Source organism: Blennius ocellaris, assembly GCF_963422515.1.
Source record: "Blennius ocellaris genome assembly, chromosome: 1".
Taxonomy (NCBI): Eukaryota; Metazoa; Chordata; class Actinopteri; order Blenniiformes; family Blenniidae; genus Blennius; species Blennius ocellaris.
In genome coordinates this window covers 18,971,667-18,995,197 of record NC_137650.1, presented here as the reverse complement: position 1 = coordinate 18,995,197, position 23,531 = coordinate 18,971,667, and the positions used below count along the sequence as shown (strand labels likewise).

General features: G+C 39.8%; 1 protein-coding gene across 1 annotated transcript in view; it reads right to left on the bottom strand.

Moving 5' to 3' along the window:
- ush2a (Usher syndrome 2A (autosomal recessive, mild)) overlaps window positions 1-23,531 on the bottom strand; it is a gene marked incomplete at its 3' end in the record, with an annotated part of 194,350 nt that overhangs the window by 37,000 nt on the left and 133,819 nt on the right. The window contains exons 61-67 of the mRNA XM_080520729.1: window positions 20,887-21,110; window positions 19,384-19,720; window positions 16,315-16,512; window positions 15,609-15,763; window positions 9,541-9,739; window positions 2,310-2,417; window positions 745-928 (exon numbers count right to left, since the gene is read on the bottom strand). Of these exons, the coding sequence (XP_080376855.1) occupies window positions 745-928; window positions 2,310-2,417; window positions 9,541-9,739; window positions 15,609-15,763; window positions 16,315-16,512; window positions 19,384-19,720; window positions 20,887-21,110 (1,405 nt within the window). The remainder of the gene's footprint in view (window positions 1-744; window positions 929-2,309; window positions 2,418-9,540; window positions 9,740-15,608; window positions 15,764-16,314; window positions 16,513-19,383; window positions 19,721-20,886; window positions 21,111-23,531) is intronic.

The following is a 23,531-nucleotide window of genomic DNA, read 5'->3' as shown; positions in this document are numbered from 1 at the left end:
GTGAATAGGAGGTGAGACAAGTGATGAGAAGCAAAGGGTCGGGGCAGGAATGCCTTCTGGCGGACTATCTGGAATTAGGGAAAATTAAACGTCACACACGCATACAGTCCTATCTTTCTCCTTCTATCCCTTCTCTTTCTCTTTCACTCACACATAGCGAAGTTTGGAGTACTGCAGGGTGTTATCCCAAGGATTCTATTTGGGGTAAGGAGAAATAGTCTCAGGAGACAGGCGGCCGGGGAGAGAGTGCATAGATGGGAAGGGAAGGAGGCAAGGTATCATTTTACATTCCCATAATTAAAGCGGAAAATCCATTTTGGAGGGGAAAAAAAAGATGGATTAATAAAGGTTAAATGAAAATAAGCAGATAAATAAAATCTACGCTCTGCTGCCGTCTGTAAGCAAAAGCCAGATCTGATTTGTGATTTAAAGTGCGTGCCTGGCGGTGTTTGCATCTGCCATTGGTATGTCAAATATTTTGCTCATTAAATGACACAGACAGGCATATACAGACTGCGGTCCTGAGAGAGACATGAAGCAAAGGGAAGAGAACGCTTTAAAAGCAGGGTGACCCGCCTTCATACATCAACACAAAAAGACACCCACATGTACACTCTGAGGAGAAAAATTAATTACAAAGCGACAAGTTGCCCGTTTCTTTATGAGTGACTTGTAACTTGTGCATGCTTTCAGACGTGTTTGTTTTCATGCGTGTGTGTAAGTGTGGGAGTGTGCTCTCTCTACCTGTGGTTTGGCAGGAGTCCAGTGTCGGTATAATTCTGGTCACGGTGGTCTCCGGTAAAAACAGTGTGACCGTCTCTGTTCAGTCTGTAGTGGGTGATTTGTCCATTAGGCTGGGACGGCTGATCCCAGTACAACTCGACGGCAGATGTGTTTATTATCAGATGTCCGGGCCTTGACCACACACCTTCAGCAACAAAGAAGAAAAAAAAAATATAAAGATGAGAAAGAGTGAGCGTATTCTACTTTAATTAGTTTATATCTATAAATAATTAGCAGTGCTGCTTCTCTTAATTTCAAACTAGCTGTTGAAGGTTCTGAAAGGGAAAGTTAAGAGCGTCATTATAGACCGATTCGAGATTAAAGCACTTCAAAGATATACAGAAAGCGAACAAAAAGTGTTTGTCTATTAATTGGGGGAATTGTGTTGTTTGCAGACAACACAGCCATGTTTTGAAAACACAGATTAAGATATAATCGAAGGAGAATCCAAATCTTAAAATGAATGAAAAGAGAGAAAAAAAAATCATTAAAAAATAAAGGACACGAGGACACTGATAATTATTTTAAGGAATCATTTAATTATTTTTTGACATTTCAGCAAATCACTAAAATGTGACTGTTTTTCGGGCGGGATGCGCACAATCTATTTAAAAGAAATCTGTTTACAACTACATGAACACATATTCATTCAAGTTACAAAGAATAATGTTTTATCGAGGGAATATTATAGCATCAAAATGAAATGAGCTCAGCTAAGCAGAGGAGAAACAGCTGATGAAAGGTCAGCGTGTACAAGGACAAGAAAAGAAAAGTTGAAGGGTCATGTATTGAAAAGAAATGGGTACAAAAATGCACAGTATAAAAAAATAAATATATGTGGCTATTGTAAAGTGAACATTAATAAATAGAAAGAAAAGGCCACATGCGGAGGAGTAACGAGTACAATAGGTTTGAAGAGGAGGACGAGGATGGAAATGAGGAGCAGCAACAGACCATAAAAACAGATGTTAAAAGAAAAAGATCAGTGCAGAAGACAAAAAGAAAATGAGAGATGTGCTAAACAAATAAGTGGCTGAAGATGGGGGGGGGGGGGGGGGTCATCCCAGTTCTTCATTATTAACAATCTTTGGCATAATTCCGAGCCAGAATACAACCAAAGTTGTCACTTTCTTGTAGCCAATAGGATGAAGAAGAGGAGGGAAGCGAAAGGTGAAGGGTAGAGAGAGGAGCAAAATGAGGGGGAGGATTTAACAAGAAGAAGAGCAGTGGGAGGGGAACATAGAAATTAGTTGATCGGAGAGGAAAAGAAGAGGAAATAACCAAAGAGGGTTTATGTGGTTCTTTTTCTGAATCAATAATTTGTTTTCAACATGTCGTGTGTTGTGGTTTTATTTTCATTTCAGCAAGCAAATGAATGCAACATTATCATATCTTTAAAACTATTTAACACATAAGGGGGGACAAAAGGGAAAAAAATAACTTGGATACATACACTACATTATTGGAAACCCCTCCCTAAAAAAAAAAAAAAGAAAAAAGAGTGTGTTTTTCATGTGTGTGCATACCAGAGGGTGAGGTTTGCAGGGTGTATCCTGTGGATGGTAAACTGGTTCCACATCCAACAGCTGTACAGGCCACCAGTACAAAACTGTAGTTAGTGAATGGCTGCAAACCTGTAGAACACAGACTTGTATTAATATGTGGTGAAGAGGATCAAAGGTTGAACATTTTAACACTTTTTGCACTCCCATCTGGATAGGTGAGCTTTAAACAAACAAAAAAGGGGTGGTGGGGAATAAGAAGGGTGTTTTACAAAATGAGAAACAGCAAAGTGAAAAAATATTAGGGAAAAAGTCAAACAGAGAAATTAAAAAGATTTTTGGACCACATCACTGGATCTTCCGTATTTTTTTTTTTTTTTTTTACTCTCCCGCCCTCTGTTCTTTCCACACTCTCTCCATGGATGGATCCATATCTGTCCGTGTTAAATTATGCATGCCATAACTCAATAATGAAACAACGTAAAGATGGGCAGCCGTGGAACTGACATGGGATAGGACTGGTCCAACGCTGTAATGTCATCAGCTTTTGATCTATGATAATTATGATACCTCTGTATGCGCTTAAGCTACAGTGTCCAGACATGATTTATTTATAGGCACCCACTATGCAGTATAAAAGAAATCACACAGAGACTGAGTGATCCTTTAAATACAACCACAGGAAATCAGTTTTTCAAACCATATTTAATACTGGATGTTGCTTAAAATCTAACATTTGCCTAAACAAAGGTTACAGTTTCTGGTTACTGGGAGCTTCTCTCTCTGTCTATCTATGTCTCTCTCTCTCTCTCTCTCTGTCTCTCTCTCTCTCTGAGATATGTTTCCTGCTCGCTTCTCATCGTATGGTGGACGTACGAGGATGAATGCAAATCCACTCGGGGGTTGACTGGATGTTTTATGGTCATTCACTTAGCTGACAGCGTACAACAGCTTGCAAATCAAATTCAAAGGAAAATGAAAGAACTACAATGACTTTGTTTCAAAAGGATGACAGCATAATGTAGTGTGTTGAATTCTTTATTTCTGCATTAAATCTGTAGGATCTTGGAGGAAGAAAATAAATTTTTTGTGATATTTAAAGAATATCTAGTGAGTCCATTTGAAGGGGACTTTATTAATCAAAGTTTTGTATTTTTGTTAAAAATAATAATTTGCTTTAAAAAAAATTATTCTTATAGGATGGCTTGATGTCGTTGTCAACAAACAGTTGAGAACACACAAACATGTCGCAAAAAACTCACAAAAGCTCCACTCCTCTGAAATAATGCCATTTTATACATGTCATATATAACTTGCTGTAAAACTGATAACGAAAAACACCCATTTCTGTCTCCAACTGTGTATTTTGAGACATGGAGAAGGGAACTCGAACTCCACTGTGTGTCTCAGCTGTTGCACATGCGGCGAAGAACACACGCACCAAAACACACACGCGCACACACACACACACGCACGCACGCACGCACGCACGCACGCACGCACGCACGCACGCGGACCTGCAAACATGAACAGGAGAACGTCTCACCACGTCCTGCTCACGTCTCTTTCTGCTGCTTCGTCTGCTTAACATGCCTCGCAGCCTGCCATGCTTAACCCAACCTCTGATCAATGTGTCTGTGTGCATGTGTGCAAATGTTCTCACAATGCTGCCCTGTGTTTGGGTTAAATAAAGAAAATCTGCCAGCCATAGGAAAGTACCAGGGTTAAGCGTAAGGCTCTGATACACTATTTAACCGTGCAACTAAGTGTGTGCATATGCATGTGTGCACTCTACCATAGTGAATGATATCACACACACTCATGTGATGTCGACTGTTTCGACACTGAAGAAACACAAACCCAGTGCGACATGTTCCTCTGCAGACACACACATTGCGTTGCTGCAGAGAAAAGAAAAAGTGGACAAACAAATGTGGTATGCGACGCTCTACGGGGGACCACAAGTTGTGAACTTCATGTTGTAATGGAAGATGAGGCAATTCCTTCAGAGCTAATAAGATTAGATGAGATCTGTACACATAAACAAAATAATCAAAAAGGTTTAAAGCATCTACTAATTATAGCGTACACTCATGTCCGGAAGCAGAGCGGACTGATCAGAGTTTGAAAATGTACCAATTCCATCTGAAAGGAGAAAAAAAAAAAAGGCCAAGCTTTACCTGATTTTTTTTCCCTTTTATATTTAATATAGACCAAAACAAGAAAAACTACATTCCTTATTAAATACATGTGCTTGCAAACATTCACGTGAACACCTTTGAGAGTTCTGTTTGAAATGACAATGAAAACTCAGCCTGAAGAGGGCAGTGTTGGTCTGCTAGAGAAAGACACAATGTTCATCACTGGGAGCTTGGGCCCAAGAGCCAGAGTGTGTGTTTGCGTGCACGCCTACCTCTCTCACACACACACACACACACACACACACACACACACACACACACACACACACACACACACACACACACACACACACACACACACACACACACACTTGTGTGCTTATATGCTTGATTATGGAAAGACAGAGGAAGCTTCAATCATTTTAACAGTGATCACCGGGAAGTGAAAAACGGGTGGAGGGGGTTTTTTGATGTGAGCAGCCAGCGGCTCACTAACACTGAGTGAGACAAGGCTGTAACCGTCACCGCACGAGCTGGACACACCGGAGATCCGTGTGTTTGTGTAAGACACAGAGAGAAACACAGACACAGAGACTTTGGCAGTAGGACAGAGCAAAGAGTCGGCCCTCACATCCCAGCAAAGAGAGAGACCGCATGAGAAAAAAAAGAGCAAATGACAGGACTGAGTGACGGTTGTTCTTTTAACCACATGGGTGCAAGTGTGTGCTGGAGTAAAAATAACTGATTTAAAATGGCATTTTATTGACAGGTTGCCATTCCCTGTTTGCATTAGTGAATATGAGAGGATGATGGGAACAGGCTGCAATACCATGCCTGCCACCTGATACAGACAGAGAGAGAGTTGAGAGAGAGAGAGAGAGAGAGAGAGAGAGAGAGAGAGAGAGAGAGAGAGAGAGAGAGAGAGAGGAGAGAGAGAGAGAGAGAGAGAGAGAGAGAGAGAGAGAGAGAGAGAGAGAGAGAGAGAGAGAGAGAGAGAGAGAGATGCCAATAAAAAAGAAATGGAGAGAGCGGGAGATTTGTGAAGTGATGAAGTCTAAGGAGAGAACAATCTTAGGAGAGAAATACAAAAAAATATTGTTTTGTTTTGTTTGCGGGGAAACCGAGAAAAACACACAGTGTTGATGCTAAAAAAGCAAGAACATAACAGAAAGAAAAACAAAACAGTGAAAGATGGATGAAAGAGAGAGAAAAGAGCTTTGATAACACCTCTCTTAAATAATTAAGAGTTTGACTTCCTGTCTGTCGCTCCCTAATGCAGAGACCGTCTGGGATGGAACAATGAGATCAGGTTCATACACACACACACACACACACACACACACACACACACACACACACACACACACACACACACACACACACACACACACACACAACACACACACACACACACACACACACACACACACACACACACACACACACACACACACACACACACACACACACACAAAAGGCCTTAAAGGAACATTATGCTGACTTATATATATTTTAAAATTCAATAATTGAAGTCAATACAAATAAGAAACACGCACACACACAGACAATCTATATTTGAACCCAAATGTTCAATTACTCTCTCCCTTATAAACTATTACTTTCGTGGCTTGTCAAACAATGACTATGATGGAGCAAACATTAATATCAAGTTAAAAATGTAAAGGAAAATTTGCAATAGATCACTGTGACAATTTAAAAATGGTTTTGCCTTGCTATTCTTTTCACCAGTGGTTGGAGTTTCACATAAATTGATATTACTCAGAAAATGTTAGTGTGTGCTCATTTGGCTTGATTACAATTAGATGAGTGCTATTGACTTTATATTTGCTGACTCGAAGGGGGGAAAAAAAGGCTTGTCACGTCTGTGGAGTCTCCTGCTGTGTGTCAGTGATCCATATTTGTCTCTCTATGATGAAAAAAAAAGAGAAAAAGGATGAGGCCTAAATAGGCTATTTTTGGAAGAGACAAGTCAGAAAGAATAGTCCTGAAATGTAGCTGTGAGTGACCAATGAAAAAAACAACCCAGCTTTTCCAAGCATTTGCAGTGCTACACTCATGAGAGAAAACAAGTTCTTGACTGATACATGAGAAAAAGGTTCCCGTCGATCTCATTGTCTCCTTTTCTCAAGTCTACATGGCTCCACCTATATCACAGAGCAGTTAGACCGCGGAGAAGCACATTAATAAATAAAAGAACATACTCTATTCCCTGCTGTTCTAAATTAATAACGAGCCTACAAAACACCAATTAAACACATGATTAATGCCATAATCTATATAATTGCAGGCAATAACTCATTGGGAGCTAATGATGGCAATACTTAATATCGATTCACATGGGGTGTCTTTGTACAGTAGTACTTAATTCTTCCTATGAAGTGTCACTTTTCAGAACTGTTAAAATGCTATTAATGAGCGTTTGGTTCTTGTTTTCCCGACCGCAAATAGCTGATAAACAAGAAACAGTAAAAGTCAATATACTATGTGTGTGTGTGTGTGTGTGTGTGTGTGTGTGTGTGTGTGTGTGTGTGTGTGTGTATATATATATATATATATATTAAAAAAAATACACACACGCACACACACTGAATGCAACATTTGAAGTTGCTGATTTCTGTGTCAGTTCTCATTCGAACACTAAAAGCACATTTTCAAGACACAACTCAGACTCACCTTTACATATAACTTTCAGAACAAAAACCATGCTCCACTAGTATGTACAGTTTCCTGGATTCATACAAAATTCTAATCTGCACTAAATGTGTAATGAATTTATGTTGACACTTTGGACGAGAAAAGGTCTCACAGTGAGAATATCCACATTTTGAATTGAGGCTTGATATCGTTCTGTTTGGGGTTTGCATATTCTTCCAATCTTTTCTCCCACAGTACAAAAAACATGCATTTGAGGTAGATGTGTGTGTGTGTGTGTGTGTGTGTGTGTACCATTTGATGGTCTGCTGACCTGTCCTGGGTTTTTCCTGCCTTCACCCACGGTTTTACAAGAAGAACTTTATTACAGACCCAGGCCAAAGGGATTTTAATTGAGAATACTAAATAAAAATGAACCTTTGGTCAAGCAGATATTTATAGCATCAAATATGTTACACAGTAAATGTATTTCTATCTAAATTGCCCTTTTTTATCTCCGTTTTTTGTGTGTCTGAGCTCATTGATGTCTGTCTCCTGACGATGTCAGAAGTGCGAAGGAGATGAAAAATGGCATATTAAACATTAAGTATGAGAGAATAGCTCAGCAATTACTTCAATTCATATTTCACTAAAAACACTTTCAATTCATCCATCTTTATCTTTATCAATCTTCTTGTTTCCTCATCCTTTATTTCAAAAGTGTCATCCAGGGGTTTTTTCCAGTTACTAAGTCTGTAAATTTTCCGCTATTCTCTCTAATTTTCAGTTATAGTAGAGAAATAACACGATGAACAGTGCCATGTAGAAGTTTGAGGCAGGTATAAAAAAAAAAAATGCTCATGATCATAATTTTGTAATCGTTTGTTATGATGAAATATTCTGCTTCAGCTACTCTGCTATATTGCAATACAATAAGATGGTAACGTACTAAAGAACCAAGCATCTGATGTGAGCAAAAGCTCTGCAAAGGGGAGAAACAAAAAGCGAAAGGGGAGAGATAAAGAGGCGGGGGGGGGGTGCCCCAGTACTGGTTTTGGCTGTGCACGCATGGTTTTCCAGAGTCTCAATGGGAGACGGGGGAATTTCACACACACATGCTGGTTGCTTACACTGGCACATGGGGACGGTACAGTATTACAGCACATTACCATCTCTATTTGGCATTGTTTGCTTTGCCTCATGCCTACACATACAAACACACATGCACACAACTCCTGACCATACGAGCCAACCACAGGCACCATGGGAATAGTCTATTGGCTACTGGCAAAGCTGATGCCTGGTCCGAGTCCAAGACAAGAGCAGAGTGGAAGTCTGCGAGGGGGGAAATGCCACTGAATTTCTGCTTCAAAAGATATCATCACTGGATTTTTTTTTTCCCGCACTAAAATTTAAAAGGAGGTAATGAAATCACATTTGGAACACTGAACACAGAGAGTGAGCCTTTGAGGATGTGCACAGTGACACTATTCAGCTGGTATATGTCTTTTGTCTCTGATACATTTGGTTTTAATGCAGACAGCTCACATTTGCTTGACAATGTTTCATGCAGATGTTTGTGTCTGCATGAGTAAGTGTGTCTGTGCTGTGACTGATGGCAGAGGGCCAACAGCACTGGTCCTCCTCTGGGTAGATAAAACAAGACTCACAAATCACCCAGCCCTGACGTCGCTGTGTTCATGTGCAGATCTACAATATTAGGACGAGGAAACCTGCCTGTTGTGTTCGTGCTTCACTTTCATCAGTGGATGCCGCAGATGTTTCTGAAAGTATTCTCACAGTATTCTCTGTTTGTAAATGCAAGTAAGTAAGTAAGTAAGTTGTTTTTTTCTCCTCTGTGTTTAACCGGTTATGTTTAAGAGAGGTTGAACTAAAGCAGAGAGAATCATAAAAGTCACTAAATCATGACTTTTTAACTGTTCTGAGATCAGAACTCGTCTTGAGGAATTGGATTTGGAAAAACTTTGGAGCAGCCTCCTAATTCATAACAGGACATGTGCCTCACTGCTTATTTTCATGTCCAGAAAAAAATATTTGTTCTCTCAGGCGTTCAGTGCCGAGCTTATATTAAACTATGCATAATTATATTTTTGTGTAGTTTTTAGATTCTCTAAATCCTATCTTTAAAATATCTTGCTTTTTATGTGAAATTGTACTGTACAGCCACTTTGGCCAACCCTTGTTTTTAAACAAGCTCTATACACAAATTTACCTTGAAATTTGAGTTCGAAGTCAAAAATAGTTTGCTTCACATTTTAACAAGCCAGAAGAATTAAAAGTGAAATGACAAGACAAGACAGGAGAAGAAGGTATGCTGCCTTGATGACGTGTGGAAATTGCTCGCAAGGTGGAAAATGGATGGATAGGTCATAATATAAATGTGCGAAAACAACAGAAGAAAAAGTGAAAATGGTAACAGAATGGTTCCACGTGTATTTTACCAGTCACAGTGTAGTTTCTGGCTCTGTCCGTGGCTGTAAATATGGTTCCAACCCCAGTTTGGTTCAGGAGGTATCGCTGTATGATGCCGCTGGGATGAGTGGGTTCAGACCAGCTCGTGTAGAGAGAGAAGGGGCTTACAGCTGTGACCACAGGAGGCTGCACGTCCTGCGGGACTCCCTGCACTGTCACCGCTACCACCTGAACACACACATGGACAGGGACATAAACAATAAAGCACCGGCATATAACATATAAAACATGCATAGTCTAGAAATATGCCAACATTTCAAAATTGCCAACAACAGATGGATTTCTGCTCAGACCATTCATTAACACGGTTATCGTTAACATAACCCAATAATCTCTGGATTTAAATCCATATTTCCACTTTGCAAGGCAATAAAACCTGTACTGACAGCAGATGATGATGGGATTTTTTTTGGGACATTCATGGACAGAAACATATTTTTATGTTGTAAAATGTGGAAAAACAATATTATCCATCGACAGAAAATACAATGCTGAAAAACATCAACAATCAATAATTCAATCCTGTACAAACAACTTGAGAGAATAATAAGATGCAGGTGATGCAATTAAATAACAGATATTTCTCCCTTATTCTCTCCTGATTAATTTCTACCAGTCAGCTACAGAGAGTCTCTTGACCTGGTTCTGCAGCTGTACAGAAGAGAACAAGTTGGACCTGCAGCGGGCGGTGAGGGTGGCAGAGCATCTCATGAACCGGAGCGCTCAGTCCCCTCACAAACATCTCCACCGGTCAACTACAAAAAATATCAAGCTGTATTTTAAAGAAGCTGTTGTTGCTGTTCTTCTGCATGAGAAACCTACACAACGAGACGAAAGCCATCAAGCGTCCCCTCCGCCCAAACACAAACATTTTCACATTGATACATCCTGTTCTCAGGTAAGGTTTCAGGGATTGTACCAACAATTTACCACAGTATGCATCGTGGGCAGAATACTGCATTTTTCTATGAATTCACTTCATACTTCTGTGTTGCAGAAATCTAACTAAACTCCCAGTTCGCCACTTGCAATAAGAGTTATTATGATGAATGTGTGGATTGTTATCGATAGCTTTAAAGTCACTTCAGCAAAAAAAAAAGAAAAAAGAAAAAAAAAGAAAATTAAAATAAGAAATTCCTGTGCTAGTCATCCTCATGCAAATGAAATATTGCTGCCTTTTAGTATAGTGATTAGAGAAACCATCCTATTGTAAATTCATAATGTGGAATTTGTGGGCCCCTGTGAATGCCGGGTGAATGTGGAGACCACAGAGTCACTGGGCAATCTGCTGCTAATAGCAACAGGGATATCCTGCCTTAATAGACTGTCACTAGCACTTCCAGCACCTGTCCCAAACGGTGCTATGCAATTAGAGCACTGCTACTACAACTAAGGAGACACACAGGCACGTGCACAGATAAACACACACAGGTACATGCAGGTAAACACACGCAAACACAAGGTACAAGAGAGGAAATGGCAAAGGAGGCAGAGAAGAAGGACTTAAGCATTTCAATCAGTGGGTGCCTCATCGTGCTGTCAACTGAAATGTCTGTCAAGATTTTGCTCAGATGTAAAGAAAATAAAAGCCAAACGTCCACCTACTGTATGCAAGCGTGTCTCAGATTAACTGAACTGAGCTCTGAGTTACAAAAGACCTGATAGTTCCTGACTGCAGGGCCACTGCAGGTAATCGTAACTCCTTAAGTTATATAACTTAGTTACTTTTGCACTTTCTAGAAAGAAAAAAATAAAATAATTCACAGCAGGTCTATGCTGTATTCCTCAGTATTGGTCAAACAACACCATATACAGTTGATGCTAAGTTTGGTTTGCAAAGAAAAGGTAAATAAATAGAGGCTTGGCTCGTTGAGATTTGCAGCAACATACAAAGGAACGGGAACCCACAGGGCCGGAGAGACACGGGATTGTGAAACACATACACGTGGCAGTGTCGGTTGCGGTCTGGACACCGGATGACAGGTCACATCCTTGTTAGTGTGTGTGTGCACGAGGAAGAAACAGGCTAAGGGAGGGGAGACAACAGTTGGGAGAACCTGGGAACTGTGGCGTTACAATCAGGGGAATGACAGGAGACAAATAGTGGGAAGAACAGGACAAAAGGATTCCAAGACAGAGGAGGACCAATCGTTCTTCCTCTCGCTCTAAGTGACCAACCGTATTAGATCAGCACCTTCTGTTGTCACGGCAGGTGTGCGTTTGTGTGTACCTGCATTTGTCTGTCTCTGCTTGTGCGTGTGCGCGAGTGGGGCTGATGCCAGGTAATTGCAGTGGTGTATTAGGTTAGCTGAAGTTATCCCATAATTGGGACTGTTTGGCCAATTTTCACCGCTGTACAAACTAATCCAACTCACTCCTTCTCCTTTCTCTGGTGCTAGTGTGCTCAGTCGCTTGTTTGTATGTGTCTATGTGTCTATGTTCGTGTGTGTGTGTGTGTGTGTGAGAGAGAGAGAGAAAGAGAGCGAGAGCGAGCGAGCAAGAGAGAGCAAAAATGTGATGCATGTACAGTTAAATGGATAAAGTTTCGAGCACAGTTTACTCGGAGGATCACATCTGAAAATGTATAAGTGACTGTAACTTGTATTAATACAGCAGCAGTTACTTTATGTTCAGTGTTTGTTCAGCCAATACCTTGGTTGTGGATGAAAACAGTTGCAGAGCTGATCTCTCTCCTTGCCCTACTCCCTGAGGTGGCTGTTCGCTTCAGTGTTAGCCCAGGTTAGTCTACCTACATAGAGCCAAATAAATATTTGTACCCCCCAAATGAACATTTTCTTATTTTTATAGAGTCACCTGCATGTTGGTAATTCATTTCAGCTATTTTTGCCGGTGCTTCTCATCATCATTCTTCATCAATCTGAGCATTGATTCATTTGACACCAGCAAATGACACAATATTACTATCAGTACACCATCTTGATAGATTTTATTTGGGGGAAAAAGTCTTAGCAGCAACTGGATGAAATATTATTCCATCTGTGAATGAAGTGCTCCATCAAGCGGTTTAATCCTGGTTTTATCATGTTTTTCCCTGCTTGAAACTGCATCCATCCATCCATCCATTCATCCCGCCATCCCTCCATCTTCTAAACCGCTTTATCCTGTGCAGTTGCAGTGAAACAAAGTTTTAACAAAGTGTTAATGAAGAATAATTTTTGTTTTAATTGATTTAAAAAAAGTGATCCACAATTTCAGATAAGGAGCACTTACAAGTGCTTGGTTTTACTACTTGTGTTTTTCTAAAATACCCTATTACAAGTTTTGAATTAAACTCATCAGGATGTGTATCACGTGTATTGAATTATGGAAACTACATCGAATTGAAGTATATTGAAGTTACTAGTCAAAACAATCAAAAGATAACTACGTATGGCTCCACCTCCTTGGGTTAGGACGGCAATGGAATCAGTTATATAACTGGAGTTTCTTTTTCATGGGTAAAAGCCAGGGAGCGGTTGAGCAATCTCCAAAGAAATGTGAAAAATTGTGGAACGATATTGGCAAAATTTTCTTTGACATAAAGCAGCAAAAACATTGAAGATCCCACAGTACACAATATTGTCAAATGACCAGAGAAAATTGGATTTCTATTCTGCCCTTTTAGTGTTTTGCAGTCAGTTATTTCACCCCAGACTATCTTGTCCTCCATCCTTTTTACTATTTGCACACATATTTATGTCACTTTTGCTACTGATAAAGAAGGCACTGAAAAAAAAATCATTGTTCCGGGATTTCATGGTGAGAAGATGTGAACCTAAGGACTCAAATGAAAAGAGTGAAAATCGGAGTTTCAAGCTTAATATTGGATGCTTGGGATCGAAGCTTTTGCTGTCATCACATGAAGAATGGACATGTTTCTTAACTCGAAATTGCTGCATCAGCAACAATCCTAAAGGCAAAAATGTAAACTTGCCATGTGGTCCCTAATTCTTTGACTGATGTTTCTGCCATCCATGAAGAAAAACAAAAGATTTTTCTTTATAAAATAGTAAAATATCTTATTTTCAGCAACTGATTATCTATATATGTGTATATATGTTTTCTATATCCAGATAAGAATTGGACATTAGAGTTGTACATTATATAATCTCATTTGATCAAGTGTCAGTTGCGATAAAGTACTACTACTGCAAACATCTCGATTTTCTTTCTTCCATGTCCTTGTTCTGCAAATGTGCAAAATAGCAGATTGTTCCATCTGACATCTGCCAACCCCTCAAAACCAACTCTGTACCTCCATCTGACCTATTCTGCTTCATCAACGTCTCCAGCAACACAATTATCGTTTTCCTCTTTGCGTAAAAATTATTCTCATCAAAATAATGAGATGTTAAATTAGCTTTGAAAAAAGCCAGAAAGACAGTTTTCAACATGAGCTTTCATCATCACTAAGCCGCAGAAATTAATTGTTGTGGTAATATCAGCTCAGCTCCAGCCAGAGAGATAGCGGGGGGGGGGGGGGGGGGGGGGGGGGGTTCTCTGTGAAGGTATTATGGGCGTTATCGCCAACATCAGGTAGGCTCAGCAAATCCAGAGCCTTTCATTCACGAGCAGAGTGGAAACAAGGCTAAATAACAACTTGTTCCAGCATGGGAACGAGGCGGAGTTCACATGGTGACGACACATGAAATACTCTTAGTTCTTCACAACGGAGGTCAGGCGGCACTCAGAGTGTTAAACTATCATTTGACAGAGTATTGTTGACTGTGATCACACATCAGCATTTGGCCTTTCAGGTGGTCTTTGGAGAGAGTGAAAGGGTGTTTAGCTGAAACACTGCTGACCAAACAACAGATCAGATGAGTGACCAGCTGCTGAAAAGCAATGCTTGATTGCAGTAAAGCTGTTTCACAAATGAGTGGAGTTGAGGAGGTTGCATGTTCCGGTGATTACCCTATCAGACAAGGAATAACAAGGGATCTTTTTTTGTCAGACACATTCAAAATGGAAAAACATTTTTCAATATTATGGGAGACCTCTTGATTTCTCTTGTCATATTTTAAATTAATAAACAACAAAGTGCTATTGTGTATATTTTGATCTGTCAATTGTCGAGTGACTAAAACATTTTTTTGCTCTGATTTTCTTGTCTTTTTCAGAAACACCATGATTTTTTTTTTTTGTTGAAATAACAATTCGATAGTTCATTGAAGCTCAGGTCATGTTTTGAAGATGCATTAGATAAGCATACACTGGAATAATGTAGTTGTCAAAATAGGATGCTGCAATAGAGGATGACTTCAGAAAACATGCATGCATTCGTATGGATGCATGTTTTTTTGTGGCTTTGACAAGCTAAACCTGTTTGTAGATTCACATTAAAAGGCATTTTTGTTCATGTGTAGTCAAAAGTCCCAATTAAACAAAATTAACTAAAAAAAACAAAAAACAAAAACTCCAACAAACTCCATAGGATAACACAGTTGGTTTAGTATTAATATAAGGTTAATGTGTAAGTCTGGAAGGAAATGAAATACAATGAAATGAAATATATAAAATCATAATTTGTATGTATGTATGTGTGCGTTTGTATTGCTTTAGTACTGAAAAACTGTGAGCATACGACTGTATGTAGACTTGTGGTGACTCACTCTGATTCACATGTATCTGAAGGCTTCATATGTGGCTTTAGTGCTCAGAATAAAATCAATTAAATAAAAATTGAGGTTAAGGTTATGAACTCAGTTCTCAAGGTTAAAGGCAGGAGCTCCTAAATGCATTATGTTAATAGGAGGGCCCCTCCAAGATGAGGACGTGTGCGTGTGCGTGTGTGTGTGTGCATACTTTTCAGAACCAGCAATAAATTGTTGTTTTTCTCTCCAGCTGATGCCTTACCAGACAAGTCCTGACATTTAAAACCTAGTTTTAACCGACTAGTATATCTTTATTTTGTGGGGCAGGTTAACCTGAGGCGAAACAAATCAAGTTATCCAGACAAAACTGTGACACAATACAATCTACTGTTATGATATACGTAGGTAAACAGCAATGAGAGTAAATGCACATGCAGGCTCACCTGTGTACTGTCTGTACAGCCGGCCCGGTTACACACTCTCAGCTGGTAACTGTACTCGTGAAAAGGCCCGATCCCACCAACATCAGTGAAGGTGTTTTCATCACCACGATAACGCTCATGCCCATTCCGAAGCACGACATAGTGGCTGATCTCCCCTAGTTGAATGGAAAAGAGTTTTACTTGATAAGCACAGTTGCATTATTTCAAAAATGTTTTCCTCTTTTTGATCCCTCTTTCACACTGAACAAAAATATAAACGCCACACTTTTGTTTTTGCTCCCATTTTTCATGAGCTGGACTCGAAGACTTTTTTGTATGCAAAAGGGCTATTTCTCTCATATATTGTTGACATATTTGTCTAAATCTGTGTTAGTGAGCACCTCTCCTTTGCCGAAATAATCCATCCCACCTCAAAGGTGTGGCATATCAAGACCCTGATTGGACAGCATGGATATTGCACAGGTGTGCCTTCGGGTGGCCACAATAAGCGGAGACTCGGAAATGTGTGAGTTGCGATGGATAGGAGAAGTGCCCACTAACACAGATTTAGACAGGTTTGTGAACAATATTTGAGCGAAACAGGCCTTTTGCTTTCATAGATAAAGTCTTAGAACTTTGAGTTCAGCCCATGAAAAATTGGAGCAATAACAAAAGTGTTGCGTTCATGTTTTTGTTCAGTGCATTTAGGAGGAGACACTTCACACACCATTGGGTCTGGCAGGACCTTGCCATTGCAGCTGGATGATGTCATCTCGTTCGCCCACACGACTCCAGTGGGGTGGTGCCACTCCCCACGGCTTGTCCTCACTGGTTGTCACCGTTGTCACGTTGCTGGTTCCTCGGCCGAAGCTGTTCCAGCCCCTCACTCTGTACTCATATGTTGTAAAGGGCTCCAAGTCAGGGTCTGATTAAGAGCGGTGGGGAAAGGGACAGAACAGATTAGCAAAGGAAAGAGGAATAAGTAATTTTTTCATTTTCACTTTTAACAAATGAAAAGGAAAGATATGTTTTAAATGTGAATATTAAATATTTTTGCTCACCAAAATCATTCAATAATGACATCAGAAAGATATTAACAAATCCACGACTTATATTGTCAGTACAATATAGTATATTACTGAGTGCATGATGATTGCCATGTCGTTTAAATATACTTACATTCAATTACATGTGACAAATAAAGTAGGTGCTTGCCAAATAGTAATCATGAGGTTGGATGCAATTTTATATTATTTAGACCTGATTTATCATATTAATACCCCTCCTGCACAATCTCTCTGTACATATGGATGTGTATTTTCTTTTAGAAGTGTAAAGATATTACTGCTGTAAAGAAAACCAGTGTGTTGTCTCCACTACAGTGAGAAGTGATTTAGCAAAACTGACATATTTTCCCTCGGATATAAACCACCCAACCTTCACATGGTAAAAACGGAACAATAAATGTTATCACAAACTCTTCAATAAAAGTTGTGTCTGCACAATACAGTTCTCTAAGGTAGACACCACATGTGAAGCTATGTGGGCATGAGCTGCCTACACAGAGAAGTATAGCATGATACTCTCTATGTGAATGTGTGTGTCTGAATGCGCAAGTGTGTGTGGGAGTGTGTGAGTGTGTGTGTGTGCATGAGAAACATCTGGTGTATGGTGGGTGGCGACAGCTTTATGTGCCTCTGCCCAGATGGTGTCACAGCATCGCCTAGAAACTCTTATCCTAACCGCCCCATGCCACACACACACACACACACACACACACACACACACACACACACACACACACACACACACACACACACACACACACACACACACACACACACACACACACACACACACACACACACACACACACACACACACACACACACACACACTCTAAATACATATACGGAGTCACAATTACAAAAGGGATATTGTCAAAAAAGAACTAGTCGGATGCATGTGCTTAAAAAATGGGTGAATATGACTATGAATGCAACTGAACGCACACACACACGCACTCTCACTTGCACACATAACCACAATTAGTCTTGATTAAACAGACGAACTACCCAGATAAATAATGTGTGGACAGACTGGAAATCACGACACACACGCCCACAAACACAAATACACTTGCGCTCCTACTCCCTTTAGGCTGATAAATAGTGAGGAATATTGAAATGGCATTTAAACAGCCATTTCTAAGTTTTAATGACACACAAGTGTACAGCACGGAGAGAGTTACCACGTTACAGCTATTAATGTACGCTGCAGCAGCTGTCCTGGTGGGTATGTGTGTGAGAACAAACATGTGAGGAAGGACATCTGTCTGTGTAGTCGGTTGATTGTAGTGCGGGACACATTCAGAGCAAATGCAGAATAGGTTTCTGCAGGTATGCGGTTTCAGTGAGCACTGTGATTCAAAGTCCTGTACTAGTTATTCCAAAAAAACCAAAACAAAACTGAAGAAAGTCACATTTCTATTAAACTGAAATAACAATAACAAGGCAGGAAATGCAGTATAATTGGTCATAATACTTCAATCCCAATTACATAAAGCATATAGAGTGGAATTTAATGTCTTAATATTCATAATCACTGATGTAATAATCCAGTGAGTTGAAGTTTTTAGATCCTTTATATAATGTATTTTATATGTTAATACATTGCACCACCAGATCAGGTTAATGTTGGAATTGAACACTGACACTAAAATTAAAAGCGGGTTCAATTATTAAATTTCAAGAAATGTCTCATTTTTTAATATTAGGCAAAATTTAAAAGGAAACACTGTTCCACCTCACAGTTTAATGAGATTTGCTGGTTTTGGAGTGACTCTTAAAAGACTAGTTTTTTTTAAAATGATCATTTAATTGATATCTTCAAACATGAAGAGGTGTAAAGTTACTCTGAGTGACTTGGCTGTCACTGAATTCTTCTCTTGAAAATACCTAATTATAAAGTACGAGTTTTGTCAATCGATTAAAAAAAAAAAAGTAATTAATTGCACAATTTTCTGTAATTAACTGCGATTAATCACATTGATTTTCTCTTGAAGACTGAAGCTTGTATTGGATCTTTATTGGCACACAGAGACCATATTAAAATTCAAAGACTATTTTTCTAACATCCCTTCAGCTTTGCGTGAATGCTGTTTTTCTCCAAGCTTAGCAAAATAATAAAAACAAATAAATTCATTAATAGACACCTAACATAAGTCTGGACTTTGTTAAGAGTGCAGGTCCACCACTTTGAGAATTTCAAGAATTCAAGAAACAGTTTTGACGAAGTGGCAATAATATACTGTGACACGCACGCACACACACACACAGTTTCACTTCCTCAATCAGCCGTCAGGTAACTTTTTAAAGTTAAACTTTCTGCCTTAATATTAATTCACTCAGTATTGTACTGCTTTGTATTCACGGTGTTGCGCCCATAGATGCTGCACATGCTGCTGCTCCCCTACTGGAGCAGCAGCATGTGCATGTAAAAGAAAACACAAAACACAAAAAAAAACCTCAGAAGTGAACAAACTGCATTAATTACATACAAGATTTTTTTTACGAGTTAAAAGTTTCAAATCACTTAAGTAAATTAACGCGTTATTTTTGACAGCACTATATATTACACCACTGCCGCCCAGTGACCAGGTGCAAACCTACTGTGGAGAGGTTGACAAAAATCTGCTACATTGAAGATCTGGAGCCAAACTTTGAGTGATTGTTAACTGCAGTCTGCATTCCACTAAACTACAGAGACACACACACACACAGACATACATGATTACCTGTGTAAGTGTAACTGCTGGCATCTCCGCTGAACACTACCTCCTCATGCGATGGGCACAGATCTCTGTTGGATGGTGTGCTTGTGGTATTTGTGTGGGTGTATGTGTTGGCTACTTTGTCAAAGTTACTTTTGTTTGTTTGCACAGACAGGTCTGGAGTTAAACTTTCCCGAGTACTACTGATGAGCGATGTGTATGTTGTGGATTGCTTGTCTGGGTGTGTGAATGCAGACGTGACCCAAGTACAGGCTGTCATAGATGGATCAAGGTTACAGGAGCCACAGTAAGCTGTAGATGCAGCAACCACGGGACAAACAACACCCTGGAAACACTGGGGCTGGAAACAAAAACACATAAAGAAATATTACAAAGAGGCAGAATAGCATTGTGAGGCGGAGAAGACAGGTTTGAATAGTAAAATAAGAGAGAAGCCAACAATGAAAATAATTGTCATGGCCACATCTAACAGAGGTTTATCATTCTCTAGAAATATTGCACACATACATGTACACACACAGAATATAGCTATTTATGTATCACGTGTATGTACATGTGTGTCTGTGTGGACACACATGAGCCTTAATGACATCGTTAGAGTTAATGAGAGTTCCTACCCTTTGTGCCCGTTTGTGTGTGATTGTGTGCATGGATGTGCCATCTCATGCTGACTTAGGAACACACAAACGCCACATGACTCCAGTTGATAAATGGAAGATGGCCCAGTCCCCAACACCCGATGTGACAATGAGAGCCGGTTTGACAGAAAAAAGTGAAGGAAATTGAGAAATTCTATAACGTTTGCTGGGCTGCCGGAGATATGATATGATCTGCTCTGCCATTTCAGTCAATGTGCGAACATTTTCCAGATACCTGAGTACAGCACCCAGGATGCAGCTTTATTTTCCCTCTATTCAAATTCTCTAAATTATATAGTTGAAAGCTTCTTTTTTTTCCCCCTTGGTGATAACTGATGTAAAGTAAGATCAACTTTTTCTATGAACCGCATGTTTTGTGTATCATTAAAGTCTATAAGAAAGTAGAAAGTATGTAAAGTTTTACTTTAAGACATAATGCTAAATGCTGAATTGCTTCTGGGCCTTCACAGTGGTGTTGCATTTGGCACCATCTCTTCGTAGCCAGAATTTCACATTCTTAGAGGCCTTTTTGTGCAGAAGATGCATATTCTCCCTCCGACTACAGTCCAATAACTTGCATTTGAGGCTAATTGGTGACTTCGTATGCCACTGTGACATTTCAAGCATGTATCCTGCATTTATGAGTTGGACACATTTCCAGCCCTTGACCCAGAGCTGGATAAACTGGTTTCGACAATGGTCGGTAATGAACTGCAATGGAGATGTGATGAAGTGGCGTTTCAGACGAAATTGTGTGATCGCTCACGATCGCTCACGGCCACAAATACACCGTGTCAGGTGGACAAGAGAACAGAAACATCTTTGAGAGCACCACTAATAGAGCTTTTGCCCTGTAATCCAAACCCACCTGTATTGGGAGACCAGGTGTGGGTCGGTCAGCACACACATATCGGTGTGGGTCGTATCCAATCCCAGAACAGCATTCCTTATCCTGGTGAATGACCTTTGACCCACAGCACTGCAGCGTCACCGTGGCGTTACCAGCTGGGTGCATTACTGGATGTCCTTCATTCCCCATGCAGCAAAGAGTGGTTGAAGAGTTTATGTATTCCTGACCACAGCAGGCAAAACCTGAGCAAAAACAAAAAAACACTGTATTATGTTATTGTTCCACGCGCAATCCCATTGTTGTGATTAAGGAATAGGAAGAAGCCATTCATGTAAGACTTCTAATTTAAGGATGAGATGGCGAGATGTGTAATTTTCAGTCTTCAATAAAAATCATCGAAGAGTCCATCTCAAACCTCATTTGATCTTCTGCCATTATTTAAAAAAAGAAAAAAAAAGAAATAGAAAAACATGATCAATACTGTCTGAAGTCACTTTAATTGTCTCTATTGCAATTATCATTATGCTGTTTTGTCTGTTGTCCTTCTATCTATTCTTCCTTTTTGTTTCTCTCACTTCTCTTTGTCCTTCTACAATAACTTTTTTTTTTGCAACCTCTTTTCCCACAATGCATGTCTGTCTTTTCTCCACATTACAAAAATATTCAGGTAATGCCGTGCTTACCAAACTCTACTTTCCTCCGTTTTTGGGTCCATATTTTTCAATCTGCACTGAAACAGTTTTTAAGCTGCTATGAATATTATTGTGCATCTTCTCTTATCAACTCCCATATACATCCACACATCCTCATCTTTCTTTCCTTTGCCCTCCTCCCCAACACCCCTCTTTCCCTCTCCCTGTATTCATCTCTCAGCAGTAATATTCAGGCTATGGAAGAGGAAGTGTGTTTTTCTGAGAGCTGCCATTTCTGACAGTGATAGGTGATGTCTGTCTGCCACCACTTCACCTTGAGCAGCAAGGTGACATTTAAAATACATGCTATCACTCTATTTGCCTGTAAATGTTTTGCAGCAGAATATCAAATATCAAGTATGTTTCCTCACATCCTCTATTGCTCCACATTTCAAATTCAAATAACCTGAGCTGCTTTAAAATGATTGACAAATTAAAAGTGCTGCAGTGCCTGCAAATGTTGAGCAGGTCCTGATGGTTGGTCAGTGCGTCTTCCATTACAGCTTCACTCCTACTCCGCGCAGAGAAGTTAGAACAGTTGAATAAGTGATGGTATATTTATAGGAAAACATTTCTTTTCAATATTTATTTTCTTCGGAATATAATTAAAATGCTCTTCTTAATGACAAATGCAAATTTCAGATGCCAAGGGAAACTTTCCTAAAAAAAAAAAAAAAAAAAACAACACAGAACCCCAGTGACCTGAGAGACGCTTGATGGAATTCAGCTCCTTTGTACGATAGTGATGATAAAAAGACAACAGGTAGTCGAAAATACAAAAGTTATATTCATACCCAAATATGCTGCATTCTCTGTGGCTGAGAAAACAAAAGCCAGTAAGGTGTATCAGCGCCTACATTTCTAAATACTGAAAAAAAGACGAATTGCATCAATTTCCGCAGGAGTCACATAAATCATGAAATTCAGAAAACACTGAGACTCGTGTTTATCCAATGAAGGTTATGTCAGGGACATGACAGTGAAACAAAACTATCAGCTGCTCCCATGCACAAGATACAGAACTACTTAAAGGTCAGGATGGTGTAGTTTAAAATCCCCGGGGGGGGGGGGGGGGGGGGGGGGGGGGCTGTTCTTCAGTGGCCCTCCGAACAGCACCTGGTCACCCTGTATGGTTACTCTGATGGTGTCTATTGGTTGAATCTGAGGAAAGGCAAGATTCGACCTTCCAATAGATTAATGCTATTACATTTTGCTCCTATAATACTGAGTCAGCTCCTCCCTGCTGTGACAGTGCATTAGAAATACAAATGACCAAAGCAGAGCAAGGCTCAACTAAAATATCATATGTATGGAAAAAAAAGTCACAATATAGAGGAAGTCCAAGAGAGGAACTTCATATTTTTGAGTTAGAGATTGAACTATATGAAAAGGCCCGAGTCTTCTGTAATTATTTAGTTAATTGTAAAAATAATTTATATTTTATGAGGTATTTAGCCAATATCTCCAAACAGTTGATGGCATGCTGATCTGTGGCACTATCTACCCCCAGCTGTGATGCCCATTTCATTTGACAGCAGACATTAAACACTAAGTCACAGCTTTGTATCACGGCCTCACCCTTTAATGGGGCTGCAGCTAGTTGTCGAGTGATAAATAACTTATTGCTTAACACTCTAATCAGCATTCATACATCGAGCGCATTCAATTCTGCTAATTTAAGCAATCATTTCACTTAAAGGCCAAAAGTGGAGAACGCCGCATATTTTCTACGGCACTGTTGCAGTGCATTACATCCTCAATGCATCCATCACAGGCCCCATGTGACAGGTGAATACATGTGTATGTGATTGTGTGACATAAAGGCAGTCTGACGGCTAGTAACTCACTTAGCAGCGGCAGCTGTTGCAGAGCAGGGGCTTGGTGGCCAATTCCCCCAGCGCCTTACTTCAGCTTCAATGACGCACAAATAAACAGCTCAACACTTTTCCAAAATAGCTATCAACTCATGCC